This window comes from Epinephelus fuscoguttatus, linkage group LG14 (genome assembly GCF_011397635.1).
Source record: "Epinephelus fuscoguttatus linkage group LG14, E.fuscoguttatus.final_Chr_v1".
Classification (NCBI taxonomy): domain Eukaryota; kingdom Metazoa; phylum Chordata; class Actinopteri; order Perciformes; family Serranidae; genus Epinephelus; species Epinephelus fuscoguttatus.
In genome coordinates, this window is record NC_064765.1 from 9430434 (window position 1) to 9449054 (window position 18621).

General features: G+C 39.7%; 1 protein-coding gene across 3 annotated transcripts; it reads right to left on the reverse strand.

The window, feature by feature from the left end:
• Positions 1-212: 212 nt before the first annotated feature.
• On the reverse strand, positions 213-18413 carry LOC125900485 (deubiquitinase DESI2). 3 transcript variants are annotated; one of them, XM_049595518.1, is made up of 6 exons: positions 18376-18413; positions 15835-16840; positions 8977-9049; positions 6027-6120; positions 5788-5929; positions 213-4444 (listed from the first exon to the last, which is right to left on the reverse strand). In XM_049595518.1, exons 2-6 carry the CDS (start codon positions 15871-15873, stop codon positions 4205-4207), a joined length of 588 nt encoding a protein of 195 aa, XP_049451475.1. In that variant the 5' UTR covers positions 15874-16840; positions 18376-18413; the 3' UTR covers positions 213-4204. The 3 variants fall into 3 exon arrangements, with proteins under 3 accessions (XP_049451475.1, XP_049451474.1, XP_049451476.1); XM_049595517.1 differs by lacking the exon at positions 18376-18413 and having other exon boundaries at positions 15835-17144; XM_049595519.1 differs by lacking the exons at positions 8977-9049; positions 15835-16840; positions 18376-18413 and adding an exon at positions 8055-8062.
• Positions 18414-18621: the final 208 nt, after the last annotated feature.

Consider the following 18621-nt stretch of genomic DNA (forward strand, 5'->3'; position numbering starts at 1 on the left):
TGGTTAATCAGTGAAAGTGTAATTAAATATCTGTCTTCATCATATTTATGCTGAAAGTCATATAAAATCCAGTATAGCCTAATACACCCAGAGATGTTAATCATGGCGTATAAAACCATGGCAAAATCTGTAATGGTTGACAAATTTATATTGTCTAAAATTACCCATATTCTACAACAGAAGAAACAAAACACTCCTGTGTTATTCTGTCTCTTTATTCTAGTACTATATCTTCATTCTTGAAATTGTCTTGGGTTAGGAAAAGGAAATACAGGGTTATGGTTGATACAGAACAATAGAAAAAAATACCTGTCTGGTCTGCTCTGCAGACTGCCGGAGACTTTTGAGCATGGATTACTGATCACTGTACAGCTCCTGTCAACTCAAAATATACCAAAGAGTCTGAACACAGCACACGTGGTGAAATGTAAGACTACACCGAAAATAAATAAGAATGTAGCTTATTTAAGAACATGACGATGAAGTCAAATGATTCATTTGCACTTTCAACTCCGTTTAACAAAGTGTTCAGCAGGAGTGAGATGGCGGTCACTGTTACAAGTCATGTGATTTCCTTCCTGAGAAAGGGGAGCTGTCCATGAACACACTACAGCAGGAGGGATGGGACAAGATTAAATCACATGTTCACTGAGCTTTGCATTTTAAAAAAAGCAAGTGACATGAATTTAAATGAGTAACCAGGAGCTGATGTTTGTCATTATAATCATTATAATCACCACCATCATCGATAGCAGAGGGGAAATAGTCATTAATGGGGTTGTTTACCTGCGTTTAACCTAAAACCACAATAACTTTATGACATCATATTTTCCCTTTATGAGTATCTAACATTCTCACTGCAACAAAACCTCAGAAGTCACTTCTTAAAAAGGTCTGTTAACGATGATTAAAATGCTTCGTATCTGTAAACACATCACAGTTCAGTTCACAGTTGAAATAAACCAAACATAAGAATACTGTCTTAAAGGAAAAGTTAGATTTTTGAGGAAATACTTTCACTTGTTTTCTTGCTGAGAGTTAGATGAGAATTTTGATACCATCCATGCCTGTTGGATAAATATGAAGCTTCACGTAGCAGTCAGTTAGCTTAGCTTAGCCTGGACATAGGGAACTAGCGAGCTCTGCTCTGTCCAAAGATAAAAAAACAATCATCTGTCAAATTGTTGTTTTTACACTTAATTTTCAAACGAGATTTGAGGTGTTAAATGGTGAACTGTCAGTGTGCTGGTAGGATTTTGTTACCTTTGGACAGAGCCAGGCTAGCTGTTCCCCCTGCTTCTAGTCTTCATGCTAAGCTAAGCTAGCAACTGGTGGCTGTAGTTTCATATTTACTGAATGGACGTTAAAATGCTGCCCACTTTTGCTGAAAAAATGTTCATATAGGTTGACTGTGCAAGCCGCTTATTACAACTCCTACCTTGCATTATTGTGACGTTGGAATAATCGGGAAAATGGATAAATTCATGTGAACGCCCCCCAAGTCAGAACAACAACTCATAAACTAGGCGAAAATTTTGGTACCCAAGTTGCCAGATTGATGTCATATCACGCAAAAAACATGGTGAACAAAAGTAAATGTTTGGTTTATCGTAATAAACTTAATCAATTCACATGTTGCACATTAATATTTGCTCACATGTAATTTGCAATATGGTATCAGGTTGTAACTGACAGTTCCTGTAGATCTAGACTGACCTAGATCAGTCAGAAGAGTTATGCATTAGCATTAGTCAGGTAAAGCAATATTTAAGTAGTTTAAGGGGACATACTGGTGCAGCAACAAGTCTGGGATGAAATCACTTTGTACACATCTTCTGTGTGGCGTCCATATTGTTTTCACATTATGACTTAAAGCCCAGTTCAGACCAAAGATTCATGACGAGATGAGTTGAAAAAGGCAACTACTTCCAATGCACCGTTCTGCAACGTCCTAAAAACCTGCCGGTTCACACCAATGCAACTAGATGAGATGGTGTGTCATCTCTATGCGACAACTCTGTACCTCTGTTCTGATTTCCAGCTTTTCGGGTTTATTTTGTGGCTGAATATAATTTGTAGATTCTTACAATATGAATGAAGATAGTGACAGTGAGATACTGGCTACAGCTGCATTTGTAGTAGTGATGAAACAGTGAAAAACAGAAACAAAATGAGCATCAGATGGACTGTATCCATGATAAATATGCCACAATAATATAAATAACCAGCGTCAATTAATCAGTCAGGGAGAACGTAGCAAGCCAATTGGCTGTTGAAAGTGGTGACGATCCTTACGTTCTAAAACCACTTGCCAGTGATTTGACCAGCTGAGTTGCAGGTGACACCGTCAGCCGACTTTAGTCGAGTTCAGACAGCCGCTTCACACCGCCGCAACTTTTCTCTGAAATGTTCTAAAATGGTTTCGTCTCTTTGTGAATCTTTGCTTTGAACTGGGCTTTAGACTCGTGAATAACCAAATTCGGAAGAACGTCTTGCCAGCTCTGGAAATGGGACCATCCAAGGAGAACATAATTGCAGCATGAGTTAAGTTTATTGTAAGATGGCGCCCTCTAGTGGCTGTAGTAATTATTATTACGGGAATGGAGGTGTAAGTAAGGTGACGTAGCATAAAAAGCCTCAAAGTCTGCGTAATCTTGTGAAAAAAAAGAGGAAGTTCCTGTAGCGTAGACGGGATTGGTGGCGGATTGGTCAAGCAAGCACGGGACTTTCAACCAGGAATCAGCGTTGACTTCTTTTAATGACGACGTAGCGTATTATGCCAGTGTGTGTAGCAAACTACGCTCGTGACATATGTGATGTGACAAAAGTACTTATTCAAAGCTATACCATGACGGTTTTTCCACACCTAATCACATAGCTTTGTTGCCTAAACCCACCTAACATTGTTTCATAACGTAACTGTGATCGTTTCATAATGTTAAGTACATGTTTAAAGCCGGAACCATTGGGACGTCATATATGTTGTTTTTGAAGTCAGTGGAAATCGACCTATTCTGTGGTTGTTAAAATGGTACTGATCTTTTTATCTAACTTTCTGCAAGAAAGCAAATAAGTACATTTCCCAAAATGTAGAAACTATTGCTTTAAGGACCGTACTTTAAAGGAGAATACTGATTTTCTGCTTTCCCTTCTCATGGCTGCTCAGTCGTGATTGGTTTAAATGTTGAAAAAGATGATAAGACCAGTATCACAGAGGAACATTCTCCGGGTGTAAATGTACATTTCCAAGCCTGGAAGTTATCGCACCATTATCATATAAAGACCATTTGGATATAAAAGCGTAGACAAAAATTGTAGTGGGTCACAAAGTCAATAATTGTCAGTGTAGCAGCTTTGCTTTCTTTGTGTTTGTGTCTCTGAGATGTTCACAGATTGTGAGTGGGCTGCCAGCAGCTGTATGAACAGCGACTATTTAAACTGAACAGTATTTGCCCTTGATTGTTTGTTAGGAACTGGTTATGCTGGCAGCCAGTTTACGGTTTAAGACGAGTCCCAGGTTGGATCGGTTGTTTTACAAAAGGAAAAGGAGGAGGAATACTTGATTGATAAGAAGTGTGGAGTCTCAGCTTAGCTTCTGTTCTTTCGACATGCAACATTTTTAGGAGTTCGGACTGAACTCGAGGAACAATCAAATCCTCTTTAAACCCTCTAAAATGGCCAGAGTTAACTACTACAGTTCCACACAATGAAGCAGAGTCAATGATATCAACTGAAGGCCACAGAGAGGTTATTGAACGAGAACTTGTTGAAGTTGAGCAGGTTAGCGGTTTTCCTGGTAACGTCACTATAAGTAGCCTCAGGTGTCTAGTTATTCTACAAAAGCAGCTCTGAAGGCAGGGCAGGGAACAAGGCTGACAAAGGTTTAAAAGTTCATGGAAAAGACTAATAATAACGTACTACAAACTTCAGATCTACAAGTGGTTGTTATGGAGTCTGAGCCACACTTCAGAGCTCACGTCAAAGTTCGTCGTACTGACGCCTGTAGAAAGGACGGGCAGGGTCTCTGTAGGTCTGAAGTCTCTGGCAGCAGCTCGTTTCATGAAGAGGTGAAGTCTTCTTTTCCTGCCTCTTTACTCAGAGGACAAACAGTATGAGGTCAGCTGGTTGTTCAAGCCTACTAATGCCACTTGAGCCACTAGCAGAGATGGCAGGGAGGTCCAGAGGTCAGTGTATTTTGGGCAGTTCACACCCTCGTGTGGCGACAGCTGTGGGAGGAGCCGGTGGCGGCCGCTCCGGGCGGTGACGAAGGGTCCTCGTCACTGGACTCGTTGTGTTCCTCTTTGTGGAGGCCGAGGCTGATGTGGCTCTGCAGGGCGGCCGGGGTTAACCACTCCTTGGGTAGGCAGCTCTGCAGGAAAGGGATGCAGGAGCTGAAGTACGCCAGTCTGTTGACCCAGCGAGGGATTTCCCGTCCACACAGCAACTGAAAAAAGTCGGAATATGCTGATGTGAAACATACGGTTATATTCATCGGTGGTGCAAATATTTAGATCCTTTACTAAAAATATTCTCATTACAAAAAAAGTAATTATAATCAGGAGAATGTGCAATATTCAGTCGTACTATGTGTAGTTTTCATACCTTTTACAGTTATTTATTGTCTATTATTTAATAGTGTGAGGATTGGATCGTTGAATGTATGGAGGATGTGGTGTTAATTGTCAGCACCTTACAGAGTAGCACTCCTAATTTCGTTGCGTTTTTTTTAAAGGATACAATGACAATAAAAGGCATTCTGATCTGATTCTGATCACAATCACCATCTTTGTTTATCATTTTAACATAGTAACATATTTACAACTATTTACCGTTAAATACACAGTGCAGCTGATGCTGATGGGAATGTCTCCAGTTTTGCAGGTACTTCTCATAAACCAAGGTAAATTAAACTAAATGAAAAGTTAAGAGATCAGCTAACTCATTACAATTCACCCTGAGGAGGACATAAATGTAACAAAGCCAATCCATCCAGTAGCTGTTGAAGCATTTTTGTCCAGACCAAACTGGTAGACCCAATGTACATTTGAGCCATGCAGCTAAAAATGTGTCGAGCTGAAGCCCAGGCTGATAAAACTCTGATGATGTCAACAGATTTATTTTTCCATACTTGAGAAAACTCCCTTCAGAGCGACAGAAGACATTATACAACTGTTTTTAAAGGCTGAATCGTACTATGTGAAAGATGCATATAGTGCACATAGATTTTATGTAATTCTTATTTTATCTGACTTTTATTTCTGTCGTATTTTGCTCAGTTTTTAATATCCAGTTACTGTTCCTTTTTTCTCTTGCCTCTGACTCTTTAGCTGCTGTAGCATGTGAATTTTTCCTGGTGTTGGATTAATAAAGTCTTATTTCATCTTATCTTCCTTATCATGACAACTAACCTGAACCTTCATGTGCAAATTTGATGGGGTGTCCCTTTAAAGGTATGTCTGTTAACACACTTTCATAGATCTTTTTTATATTAAAGAACATTTTTGTGCAGCAGTTGCATTTAAAAGTGAGAAAGGGTGCAAATATAAAGGTGGAAGTATAAAAAAAAAACAGTAAACAAATATCCAAAGGCCAAAAATATAACCAAGTTTAACTGTGAGGTCGTATCTGAAGCTGCTTCTTGGTGAACATATAGAAATGTAGGACAAGTAACTTACTTAACTCACTTATTTATAGCTGTTACTGAGCACTGTTCTGTATAGTTTCTCAACAATACGTACATGTAGGAACAAAACAAACATTTGGCAGTAAAAACGGGATCAGACTGACCTCAGACAGCGAGGAGGAGAAGTGGTTGCAGTTCTTGTGCATTAGATGGTAGGCGTTGCCTTTAAACTCTTTACCCAGCTCCTCCATGATTTTATCTATGTCCTCCTCTGTGAAGTCTGTCGTACCCAAAACAATGGCCTCCCTGTGTGTGAGCAGAAAACACACATCAGCACACTTATCTCCAACATTAACATGAACACCCCCTCAGCGTACTGTATGCTAATATGGAGCGTGCTCACTTGAATTTGAATGTCTCTCCCAATTCAGCGGCGTTCCCGGGATTGATTTCAAAGATGCCGCTGAAAGGGTATGGATGGCCCCCGTATGCAAACTCTGTGTGGACAAAGATACAAAACACAGGTTAACTCTTTGAATGGAGGCACCAAACAACTGTAATTAGACAGAAGCCAGCAATTATTCACTGACGCACTGTGCTTAAATGATTAGGCCGGGCTAATTACAGGCCGCCCTGCACTGTATTTACAGCAGTATAATGGAAAACACTGATGAACACTGAGGGCACAGCATACTGAACAGAGTACCTGACACTGTCGGCTTTGTATCCTTTGACTTTCATTTGAATTTATACATTTTAACAACACACACAGCTGTTTCAGCCATATGGCTGGCATACAGCTACAAATACACTAGTGTGGGGAGACAAGTCAGTGAGTATGAGGTAAGTATACAAAGTTATTTTATATACAACATGTTAAAGAAATTATTATGCTTAGATATATTAAGATTTCATTGTTGCCACATAAAAACTAGTGGTGGAAAGAAACCAAGTACACTGAACACATCACTTTTGTTTTTGGTCCCATTTTCACCGGTTTAAATTAAAGATCTGAGACTTTTTTTCATGCACGCAATGGATATATAGTATTTCTCTCAAATTTCAGTCGCAAATTTGTCACACCTGTTAGGTGGATGGATTATCTGCTCATTTACATGGATTTTAACAAATCTGTGACCAAAATTTGAGAGAATGTATCTGTTGAGTGCACAGCGAAGTCTTGGATCTTTAACATAAACCTGTGAAACATCAGAGCAAAGACAAAGTGTTTTTTTCAGTGTACATTAGGCAGGGTACTTCCACTTTACTTGAGTCTTTTTGTCTTCTTCTCCACTACAATCCAGAGGGAAATATTGTCATTTTTATTCCAGTACATTTATTTGATAGTTTTAGCTATTAGTTACTATACAAAGAAACATTTGACACATTCAGCATATCCTGATATTATGAAATGGGATGCGCTGTTACAGACTACAACTTTATATTCTGTTCGGTTGGTTAAAGGGACAGTGCACCCCAAAATTAAAAACACATATTTTCCCTCTTACCTGTAGTGCTATTTATCAGTCTAGATTGTTCAGGTGTAAGTTGCAGAGTGTTGGAGATATCAGCCATAGAGATGTCTGCCTTCTCTCCTGCATAATGGAACTAGATGGCACTCGGTTTGTGGTGCTCAAAGTGCCAAAAAATACATTTGAAAAACGAATTTCTTTTGACCAAACAAATGGACGAGAGGCTTGTGACAGCTAGCTAGCAGTTAGCTCGCTCTCCTACCACCACTGAGCTAGGTAACGTTACAACTCAGCCGAGGAGGACGCCATTAATGTTTACATCTGGTGCTGTCATGAGCATGAGCCTCTCGTTCATGAGTAGATGCACACGTCCTTCTGTGCAGTGATACAGTTGGTAGGTGTAGTTCTGTAGAAAGAAAATAGTTCCTACATGAAGCTGCTCACGACAAGGTCTGTGGATTATCTTGAGTAACTGGGTCATGATTTCTGGAAAGAGACACTGCTGTTGAGTTTTTCGAATTTATTTTTTGGCACTCTGAGCTCCACATGCCAAGTGCCATCTAGTTCCATTATATTGGAGAGAAGGCAGACATCTCTACAGTTGATATCTTCAACACTCTGCAACTCACACCAAAACAATCCAGACTGATAAATAGCGCTACAGGTAAGAGGCAAAATATGTATTTTTGATTTGGGGGTGAACTGTCCCTTTAATCCAGTGGTTCCCAACTGGTCCAGCCACAGGGTCCAGATTTGTCCTTAGTCATTAGTTCAAGATCCACACAGGTTAAAATTTTCGGCGTCATACCTGCGTTAGGCTGTGCTGTCATGCTCATTTTCTGTCTCTGTTTAGTATCTGTCTGTTATTGACTCACTCTACGGCAGGAAACGGCACTTCAAAATAAAAGCTCTGTGCCAAATATTCACTGTACTTGCAATACAGTGTGTTTTTTACAAACCTGACATGTTCGCGAGTCACTTTTGGACCACTGCCCACTGGTTAGGAACCACTGCTTTAATCTATAATAATCATATTTTAGAAAATGATTACATGTTTGCATGTGAAATTTTTATTAGATGTCAAATACATGTAATGGAGTAAAAAGTACAATATTTGTGTCTAAAATGTAGTGGAGTAAAAGTATAAAATAGCATAAAATAAAGTGCTCACCTAAGGTACAAATACCTCAAAATTTTACTTCACTACTGTACCTAAGTAAAATGTATTTAGTTACATCCCACCACTGTCTGTGAGTTATGGAATTAATGCAAACTCATTTATAGATCCCTTAACATCTGAATAAACTCAGTACTAAAGCCTTTTAATTAAATCCACATTTCAAATATAACTCTTTAAAAAAACTGACATCTATTTCGAGTTGCTTTTAATCTGACAGTGATACATTAAACATGATTAAATTCATTCCGTCATTATGCAAATATATGCTGTAAGCACAAAAAAATGTGCAGAAATTCCATGAAAACGAGCGACTTCCGGCCCTGTGAGGATTTTTACTATCATCACATTTCACCGTGCACAGAGACAATATTTCTCGTTGCAAGGGCATAATGGAATTCCCAGTGATCTAGTTTCACGCTGGTTTCTGCCTCTCTTTTTTTAAAAACACACACACATACACACACAATGCAGAGTGAGTCAGTGGTGACTCAACCCAGAGAAATGGGGTCATGTTATTAGGAACACAATTCCACATTCCATTTTTAAAACCAGACTTCATCTGCGTCTGTGAAAGCAGCCTCGCACAGACCTCACCATCAGACAGTGATGCACAGGCCTGAGTCCATCCTGCTGTGATTCCGCTCTGACAAGCTGTAATGGGATTTCTCCCAGACATAAAGGAAATGAAGCAAAGGTCTTACCTCTGCCATAAATCTCAATGCCTGAGTGGAAGACTCCAATCCCCAGATTGGAAGTGTATTCGTTTATCCAGTACTGCAGAGAATGAGAGGGAGGAAGAGTGAGGAGTGAAGAAGAGGGATCGATAGCAAGAGTTATTTTGTGTTGTATCAGGACATAAACAGTGCAGCAGCTCTACAGGAAATATTATGACACTGTAGCCTTAAACAGCTCATCATACTGTACTCAGTCTCAGAAAAACACTTAGTAATTATTCTGACACATGACTGTGAGGAAAAAATAAGTTCAGGATCACAATGACGTCACTGCACTGCTGCTATTCAGCTCAATTTAATTTAAAGAACGTGAGCTGTTTTTAAGTGAGAGGAACAGTTTGACCTTTAAGGAAATACACTCCGCCTTGTCGAGAGTTAAATGAGAAGACTGATGTCAAATGTCAAACTATTCCTTAAAGAACTCCATCTGATAATGTGCTACAATACAACCAGAAGCCACTACAGACCAAAAGACAAGCTAACACTGTGATTTATGACTTTTCTAATATTAAAAAGATAATATTCAAATGTCAGCCTTGTCATATCAACATCTTGGTCACATCTTACGGCTACTGGAGATAATTTTTGAATAAAATTAAATATTATTAATCCAGATTATATCTACACTTGACCCACCTATCTAAAGTTAAATCATTCTGAAATTATTTCCTCTTCTCTTCCTGTGGACACTCTTATGTACAGTTGATGATGCTATTAGATTGGTCAGCAAACCACAGACACCACTCACTGTGCAACCAAAAGTGGTTGTTTTTTTATAGACCTATCCCTGTGTTTCCCCATGTGTTTTTGCCAACAAAGGCTGCTGTTTTTTTTAATCAAGACATCTCTTTGTTTACACCACCGTAAGGGATTGTGCCACCAAAAGTGGTTGTTTACACAGAGAGATTGCTGCATTTCCATTGTGGAATTTATACAAAATACAGTTGTTGTTTTACAGATGCATCCCTGTGTTTCCAGGGGCATTTTTGCCAACAAAAGCGGTCGCGTTTTTATCAAGACATCACTGCATTTCACCAAAGATTGTGACCTGACAAGTGGTAGTTTATTCAGAGAGTTTGCTGCATTTCAACCTGGGAATGTGCAACAAAAAGCGTTCTTTTTCCAAGACATCACTGCATTTCCAAAGTGGTTGTTTTTTTTTTACAGAGACATCCCTGTGTGGTTTCAAGCAGCATTTTTGCCACCAAAAGCAGTTGTGTTTTTTTCAAGACATCACTGTATTTCCACCGGGCACTGGCCAACAAAAGTTGTTGTTTTTTTTTTTTGACCGAGACATCACTGCATTTCCAGCAGCGTTTTGCCACCAAAGCAGTTGTTTTTTACTGATACATTGCTGCATTTCCACTGGGGATTGTGCAACTAAAAATGGTTGTTTTTAACAGATGAATCTCTGTGTCTGCAGCGGCGTTTTAGCCAACAATTTTTTAAATTTATTTATTTTTTTAAATCAAGACATGCACCACCAGAAGCAGTTGTTTATTCCCAAGAGATCGCTACATTTCCACCGGGGAATGTGCCAACAAAAGCAATTGGTTTTTTTTACCAAGATACCCCTGTGTTTCCAACAGGGAATTTTTTACAGAGACATTGCTGTTTTTCCAGCAGCAGTTTTGACATCAAAAGGTTTTTTTTTTTGTTTAAAATTAAGACATCGCTGTATTTCCATCATCTAAAAAATTGTGCCACCATAGGCAGGTGTTTATTCCAGAGAGATCGCTGACATTTCCACAGGGAAATGCACTACCAAAAGCAATTTTTTACAGAGACATTGCTGTGTTTCCAGCAGTGTTTTCTTAAAGACATCACTGCATTTCTACCAGGGCCACCACCATAAACTGGTATTTTAAACCAAAACGTAGTGTTTTCCTAACCATAACCAAGAGGTTTTTGTGCTTAATCCTAACCACAAGTTAACCACTTTAAGTTTTAACGTAGCCATTACATAATAATGTACAAATGTAACGTATCTGTGGTTCTCAGAAATGTACAAGGCCAACATTTATTCTGGCTGGAGTTGGAGACACCCTGGACTGATCCACCTCAAAGGCAGATATTAAATCAATCACACAGAGACTCTCTGATCTATGTGACCTGCCAGTCTTTAGATGGCGGAAAATTACACTTAGAAATGATCCTGGTGATCTATGAGCCACCTTGCTGCCCCTTACTACAGACAATCAAGAGATAATTTATGGCAGGACCACAGCTCACTACCCCCAAAGCCCACTGACACTCCCACACCCTGAGACACCCCTGAGGAAACATGCTAAGAGCTATCCACACTGCCCCAGCTGTCCCCTATTAATAATAGAACATGTTTCCGGGCTCAGAGTGATACAATAAAAGCATATCCACCTCTTTATTTTGTGTCAACAGGGTCTTCTCATGTTTCTGCTGTGACTTTACCCCTTTTAGCTCTCTAGCTTTTACCATTTCACACCAGGAACACTGATGGAAATCTTTAAACCAGCCTTCAGCTTCCTGGAAGGAGTCAATCCAAAAGGACGAATTCTTCCAGCTAAGTGAAAAGAGATTGTGACAAGCTGACTATCAAATAATGCGACTTTGTGAGTCCTGCCAACATTAATGAAGCGTATTCAGTCATTGTTCTGCTGATATAAATCACACGTCTCTGATGCCTCAACTCTCTTGTTGCATGCCAGCACTGCTGCAGCGACCCTCCCTATGCAGATGCAGCATCCACCGCTGCACACATCCACCAGTCACATTGATTTCACATTGAAGGCGATCGATTCATCATCCTCCCTCCTCGTATGATTCACTCTCAGGCTCATCTTACCGCCTTCTTTCGTGTTTAATTCTCGGCAAAAAGTATTTAAGGCGGACTCTGACTGTCATCGCCCTCGTGATCACTTTCTCCCTCCTCAACAGACCCTGTGTGACCTGTTAAGTCCACACACTGGAATTAGATCAGCTGTTTGAGCAGCTGTCACTCCTGGCCCGACCGAGGTCCTCATCTGTGAGACGACTTCAAGAAACCAAGAGAGGGCTGAGAGTCTGAACACTGCACCTGGCTTTGTGTCAGACTGTGTGAACATACATTTATATGTGTGAGTGTTCAGTCTCATTGTTGGCAATGTGCATATATGGTGCTGTTGTTTTACATCTGTACAGTTTACTCACATCTAGGAAGCTAGCAGATGAGGGCACTTGTTGAAATACTTGACTACAGGTGAGCAAAAAAAAAAAAAAAGGCATTTGGAGAATTCAGCTTCATAACATGCAAGTGACTAAAAATAATTGTGATAAGTTGATCATTTCTAAATCTCTGCAGAGTTTTATTTGATTGTCAACTGCAGATTTCCTATAATTATTTTCAATATTTCATGGGGAACACTTTATCTCAATCACCACCCACCATTTCAGCATTTATAAATCTAATTAATAAACTATTTTAAATACACCACAGGATACTTTTAAGCACATATGGGGACATTTCCAGTGTTTACTCATGTACTTGTCAACAACTATAACTCCTCTCATAAGCAGATAACGTGTGATTGACAACATGAAACAGTTGTAACCATATAAACAGGGGAGGTGTGTTTGTTTAAGGCTGCTAAAAACAGAAATATGGAATAAACAATGACATTAGATCATTTTTCAGAGAACTACCATCTTTATCTAAACATATAAATCAAGCAACATGACATACTGTTGAGAAAGGCTCTGTTCCATGGCTGTATTTTAATTATTACAAATGTCAGGGGGGTTTCGAATGAGGTTTTCTTCCTGATGAAACAGAGCCAAAAAGTTATGGATTCACTTCCACTCTCTATTCCCTCTTTGCTGTGGCCACTAAATGTATTTGTACTCATTAGGTTCCCCTCAATATAGCAGGGGTTCTCGCAAAACATTCTTGCGCCGACCTTGTCACATATCGACGTTTGGTCATGGACTTTCCACATCCAGATACGATGTGAAAGGTACCCTGGGTGTGTTGGTTGATGATGTTCTAGGACACCTTGTCAAGTTTTGCCTGATACATGCATTGTCTTCTTTCAAAATACAGTTCTGTTTTTACCGGAAATTCACAGTTGACATACAGCCTCTTTCAAAATAAATGCACTACGTCAGTACAACAAAGCAAATTGACATTTTTCTGCCTCCAACAACTATCATACGTGGTTGGGTTTAGGCAACAAAAGCATGTGGTTAGGTTTAGGAAAAAAGAACAGGGTTTGGCTTTAGAATCTTACCGGATGCATACACCGCTCTCGCGGGTGGAAGTTGGTGTCTGTTGGACCCAACAACCACCAACTACCACCAAAACTTCCACATGCCCTACATGGACTTTCGTCACCTTAACTTTTGTTTGTGTCCCACTGCATTTCCCCCTGACGCCACAGAGTGCCACGAAACTATAATGGCGACCGACAGCGTATCATGCCGATGTTAAAGCATGGCTTTTTGGTCAGTGTCTGACGCCGCAAGTCAATGCCCAAGCACTGGATTTCAACGACTTCGGAGTGAGACCGGGTTGGTTCTCAAACTGTGGGGTGTATTAAGCCACAGCAGGAGGGGTGTGGATGACCAGAGGAAAAATACAGAATTAAACAAAGTTGAATGAATATGACTTATGTATGAAATTTTTTATGTCACAAAAATTCAATGTGGATCCTTTTGTTTTAGTTTCTTCCACAATTATTGTTGTTATAATAACAAATATTATTGTTAGGTGTGACAGAAAAAAACTTTAAAGGACCTGACACACCAAGCCGACAGTCAGCCATCGCTCCATGTTAGGTCGTCAGTGAGCGTCTGTGGCCCTCGTCTGCACTAGTCAGCTTTTGTTCAGCAAATTCAGCATTTTGAATCGGCATAGGCGACTGTGGAGCCCATTGGTGAATGAAATCACTCTGACTGGCAGTTAAGCTCAGTGTACGAGAACAGAAACGGATGTAAGGAAATGAAAGGGCTAAAGTCGAGAGGAAGTGAAACCAAAACAACCTTGTTATATAAGGTAAGATTATTTTTCTTTGGCCACTGAGTGCTTTAGCACGCACGTTCTGCATTTGTGTGAAAGAAAATATAATTCCACATCAGCTCAGCATCCTACATAACATTGAACAAAATCCTTATGAGCTACTGCAGGGTTAGTGTGTTAGCTTGCTAACTAGGTTGGCTATGCTAACAAGTAAACTTGCCAATAGGCTACAATTTTAGCGTGTTAGCTTGCTAACTAGGTAGGCTATGCTATTGAGTAAACTTGCAAATAGGCTTGATTATTGTTAACAAACAAAGATTAAGGATAATAGTATTTTCAGTTGCAAATACCTGCTGTTAACACATTTTCCCAGCCTACTTACTAACCAAGCTAGCACGCTAACCCTGCAGCAGCTCATAAGGGTTTTGTTCAATGTTACTGAATATTTTGTTTCATTTTACTAACTTCAATTTGGAAAACTAGCTCAGAGGAAGCTTAAAGGATTTTTAAAGAAGGACAGGAGCAGCACAGAGATGATGTCAGAGGATTGTGATTGGTTGATGGCAATGTTGATCCAGGAACAAGAACCACTGCTTTATAATAAGTTTTCATTTTCAGTGGCGGGGTCCGCCATTCACAGGATTTGAGTGGCATGAACATGAAGTACTTGAACACTTGTCCATTCAATTCTTATTATAATGATAGGTATTATGAATATGTCTTCATTATGAAATACATCACTCTCATGACAAGAAAGCTTGTGAGGAAATCTCGTAAAGTGACCTTGAGTACGGAAGTTATTGTCAAACTGATATTTTCAAGGTCAAGAATGAAACTTGAGGCTCAACATGTTCTTAGGTATAAACAGTTTAATACATGTTTTATAACACACAGCAGAGGGTGTCATCGTGTGTATCATTAATTATTACAGCTGTGTTATATCATTCATTAACTATTTATTGGGCGGAAGTTTTAATCATTGACAAATACATTAATAAACACTTGTAGCATGTGTGTATCTGCTTACAGCTACATTATAGTGTGTTATATATATGCTGCATCCTAAATTCAAGGAGCTGAGTTAGTAAAACACTTCACAGCTGTTTTGGTGTTCACCGAGTAGTTGTGGATTTACAGCAACATGTTGCATAATGTCCACACAGGAGGCCGTTGAGCACTGCAGACTGAAAAGACCAGGCAGTGGGCACATGTCTGAATGAAGACCCTTGTCCTTTACTGGTGTGTGCGTGTGTGTACATGTGCATCATGTGAGCTGTGGGCACAGTGACAGAGGTCAGAGGGTTGAGGGAAGCTCTTGTTTCATTCGCTTTAGGTTCAAGTGTGTAACTGAATTTCTTATCTGCTTTCTTATCTTTTGTTGTTACAGTGTTTCACAAGACAATCACAGCATTACAGATCAGAATTCAGCTTGACAACACAATGCATGTTGTCTGCAGTGAGCCAGAGAAGGACATGTGCACTGGGCAGATGGCTTTTCTTCAGCCTGGGTGTGCCTGTGCTCACTAAAGTCCATTGAATATTCTTTTAATTTACAGTTTTTAGGAGTTACAGTAGCATTTGTTATAGCATTGCGAAAATGATTCATTCACAACTGTGGAGTTATATAAACAGTCTCCTGCTGCAGGCACAAACTGCCTGTTTTGCATGTCATATTTGAGCTGGACTCCTTCCAACGTTAAAATAGCTGTGAAGTGCACTTGTGAAACAGGTGTGTAGTGGGTTGGTTATTTCTAGTGGTGCATTCACTTCCTCTGCTGGTGTCAGATTACAAATGGCCCCTGCCAGAAGCAGAAAATAAAACTGAATAAGAAAGTGTGTGTGAGTGGGATTCTTACCATATCATACACGTTAAGGATGACAGGTTCATTGGCCATGGTTTAAACCTGAGCTGGAAAGGCAAACGTCCCCACCCTCCACGTTTTATGGTTGTCAGGACCTCCACACCCGTGTGAAGTCACAGGGCCACACGGTGGACAGCAGCAGCAGCGGCGGGCAGGCGTCTGCTGGAGGGATGGAGGCTGCTCATTCCCCCCCGCAGGGCAACTACTGCATGGAGCTGTGCAGAGGCGAGCAAAGCCAGGAAAATGTCCCAAAAGAAAGAGTATAGCTTAGTTACAGAGCCATAGTGGCATGCAGGGTCAGGAAAGCATCAAACTCAGACCCCAGCAGGGCAGGTGCACCAGTGGACGCGGCCCATTTCCTGCAAAAATATCTGTTGTAAGAGAAAAATCGATGCTGGTAAGAGGTGAATTAGCGGAATACAAGCACCCACAGCAGCTCAGATGCTCCTATCATAGGTGATAATGTGATCCAGAGCAGCGGACACAAAGGGCCTGCAAGTGTGGAGATCTGAGGCAGGCGCCCTCCTGTCAGCACGGGCGAAAAGGCGACAGCTAGGGCGGACCGATGTCGACGATGGAGGCGGAGTGCGGGCCATTTTCACACAGAGGATGTCGGAGCAGCTGCGGGAGAGGACTCCTGAGCCATGGTGGTTAATTACAGCTGATGTGGAGGGGGAGCCAAGTTCACCAGCAGCAGCAGCATCCCCGGCCGGTGCTGCTCCTACTGCTGGTCCGCATCCAGCATCCTCTTCGTCTGGAGGGGCAAAACCTCCGCGACATGACTCCTTTACCAACCAGGGAACCGCTGAGTCGATCCGCTCCGATGAAGGGTTTTTCAGATGTGTTTCACAAAGTGCCAAAGCAGCAGAGATCCATCCGTATGGTGCGGCTGTTATCCTGCTGTCTCTCCCTCTCTCTGCTGGTCGGGACTGGAGCTTTGGATTACATCATATCTGCCTCCGAGGCAACATCCTCCAACAGCTGATGAGAGACGGAGCTGCTGGTGGGTGTACAGGAGCACATTTTGTTACAAAAGACACTACCACTTTACTATTTCTGTCAAACACGGCCCTGCTGTATCACACGCTTTATTTCCACCTCTCTGTTCTCTGCTGTTTTAACGGCTGCTCAAACCGACCGTTAAAAACCGTTAGGACACGTTTAACTTTCAGATCCGTTGGCGTAAAATGTGTTTGTTTAGTTTCTCAAAGTCCCTTTTTATCCGACTACCTCTCAAATGGGTAAGTGAAAATTATCAAAATGTATATATAATGCAACTATACAACAATTTCGTGGATTATTTAACGATATCAAATTAGCTAAAAAAAAATTATGCTAATGTAACCATAATTCATTTTAGTTGTTCAGTTATTAATCATTTAATGGTTGTTTTTCCCTAGGCTAATAAAAAGCATTATTATGCATATAGCAATATTTGACTGTATTTATAAAGGAGTTTTATTTCGCAATATATCTTTTATTTTGAAGGTAATTAACAACATCCGGTTGTTACGCTATCGTTAGCTAACTTTATAGATTTAGATTTAGCCAAAACTAGAGTTATTCTATAGAATATATTAAAATTGGTTCAATATTAGAGTTATTTATCATTCATGTATGTCTTATCCATTGTATTATGTTAATAAAAAGCAATATTATACATATGGCAATATTAACTCTATTCATAGTTTTATTTCATCTACTTTTACTTTGAAGGTACCTGACAACATCTGGTTGTTACCCTATCGTTAGCTAACTTTACATATTTAGCTTTAGCCCAATCTTGAACTATTTTATAAAATTTGTTTTGTTCAAAATTAGAGTAACGAGATATATTAAATCATATCATGTTTAAATATTACGAATAAGATATTAAATAAGAATTTTGCCTTGTGGTCAAAAACATGATTAGACATAGGCTAATTTTGATTTGGTAAATTTACTTCCCGATCTACGTCATAATTGATCTTAGTTCAGTTATTTGCCATTAATGTATGTTTTTCCCCACTGCATTATGCTAATAACAAGTAGTTTAATGCATATGGGAACACTGTATTCAAAAAGGAGTTTTATTTTGCAATAACATCCACTTTTACTTTGAAGGTAATTGACAGCATCCGGTTATTATGCTAACGTTAACCAGAGATGTTGGATAAATAATAAAATAATAATAAATAAACTTTATCCAATATCTCTGCCTTAACTAACTTTCTTGATTTACCGGTAGCTTCAGCAAAAACTACAAATAATCCATAAAATATATTAGAATTTGTTCAAATTATAGCTATGAGATGAATTAAATCATAATTATGAGATATTAAGTCAAAATTTTGACTTACAGTCAAAAACATGTGAAGCAGTTTTGATATGGTAAATTACTTTCTAATGTTGAAGGTAATCGACAACATCAGGTTGTTACGCTATCGTTAGCTAACTTTATAGATTTAGATTTAGCCAAGTCTATTAGAATCTATTAGGATTTGTTATTAAATTAGTATTAAATCATAATTATAATACATTAAATCACCTACTTACTGTTACCGTGGGCTCTCTGTGGATGTAGAGCCTACGCCGTAGCCTGACGTGCACCTCCCTAGAAATGTAATTAGCTGCTAGGCTAATTTATACAATGTAAAATACCATAGGCTTGTGCTAAAAACATTAGCATGCTGTATTTGTAGGGAAAAATGTGTTCAGATAAAGGCAAGTGTTTGTCTTTGAGTGCTGGGAGTTATAGTGAAGCTGATTTGTGTACGAAATTGTCTCAACTTAACTTTACAG

Bases quoted from the DNA above. Each gene is read 5' to 3' on its own strand.
- LOC125900485 (XM_049595518.1), bottom strand. From the start codon at position 15,873: ATGGCCAATGAACCTGTCATCCTTAACGTGTATGATATG. The intron at 9,050-15,834 runs GTAAGAATCCCA...CATTCTCTGCAG, and splicing joins TCCTTAACGTGTATGATATG to TACTGGATAAACGAATACAC. The intron at 5,930-6,026 runs GTGAGCACGCTC...GCTCACACACAG, and splicing joins GGAGAGACATTCAAATTCAA to GGAGGCCATTGTTTTGGGTA.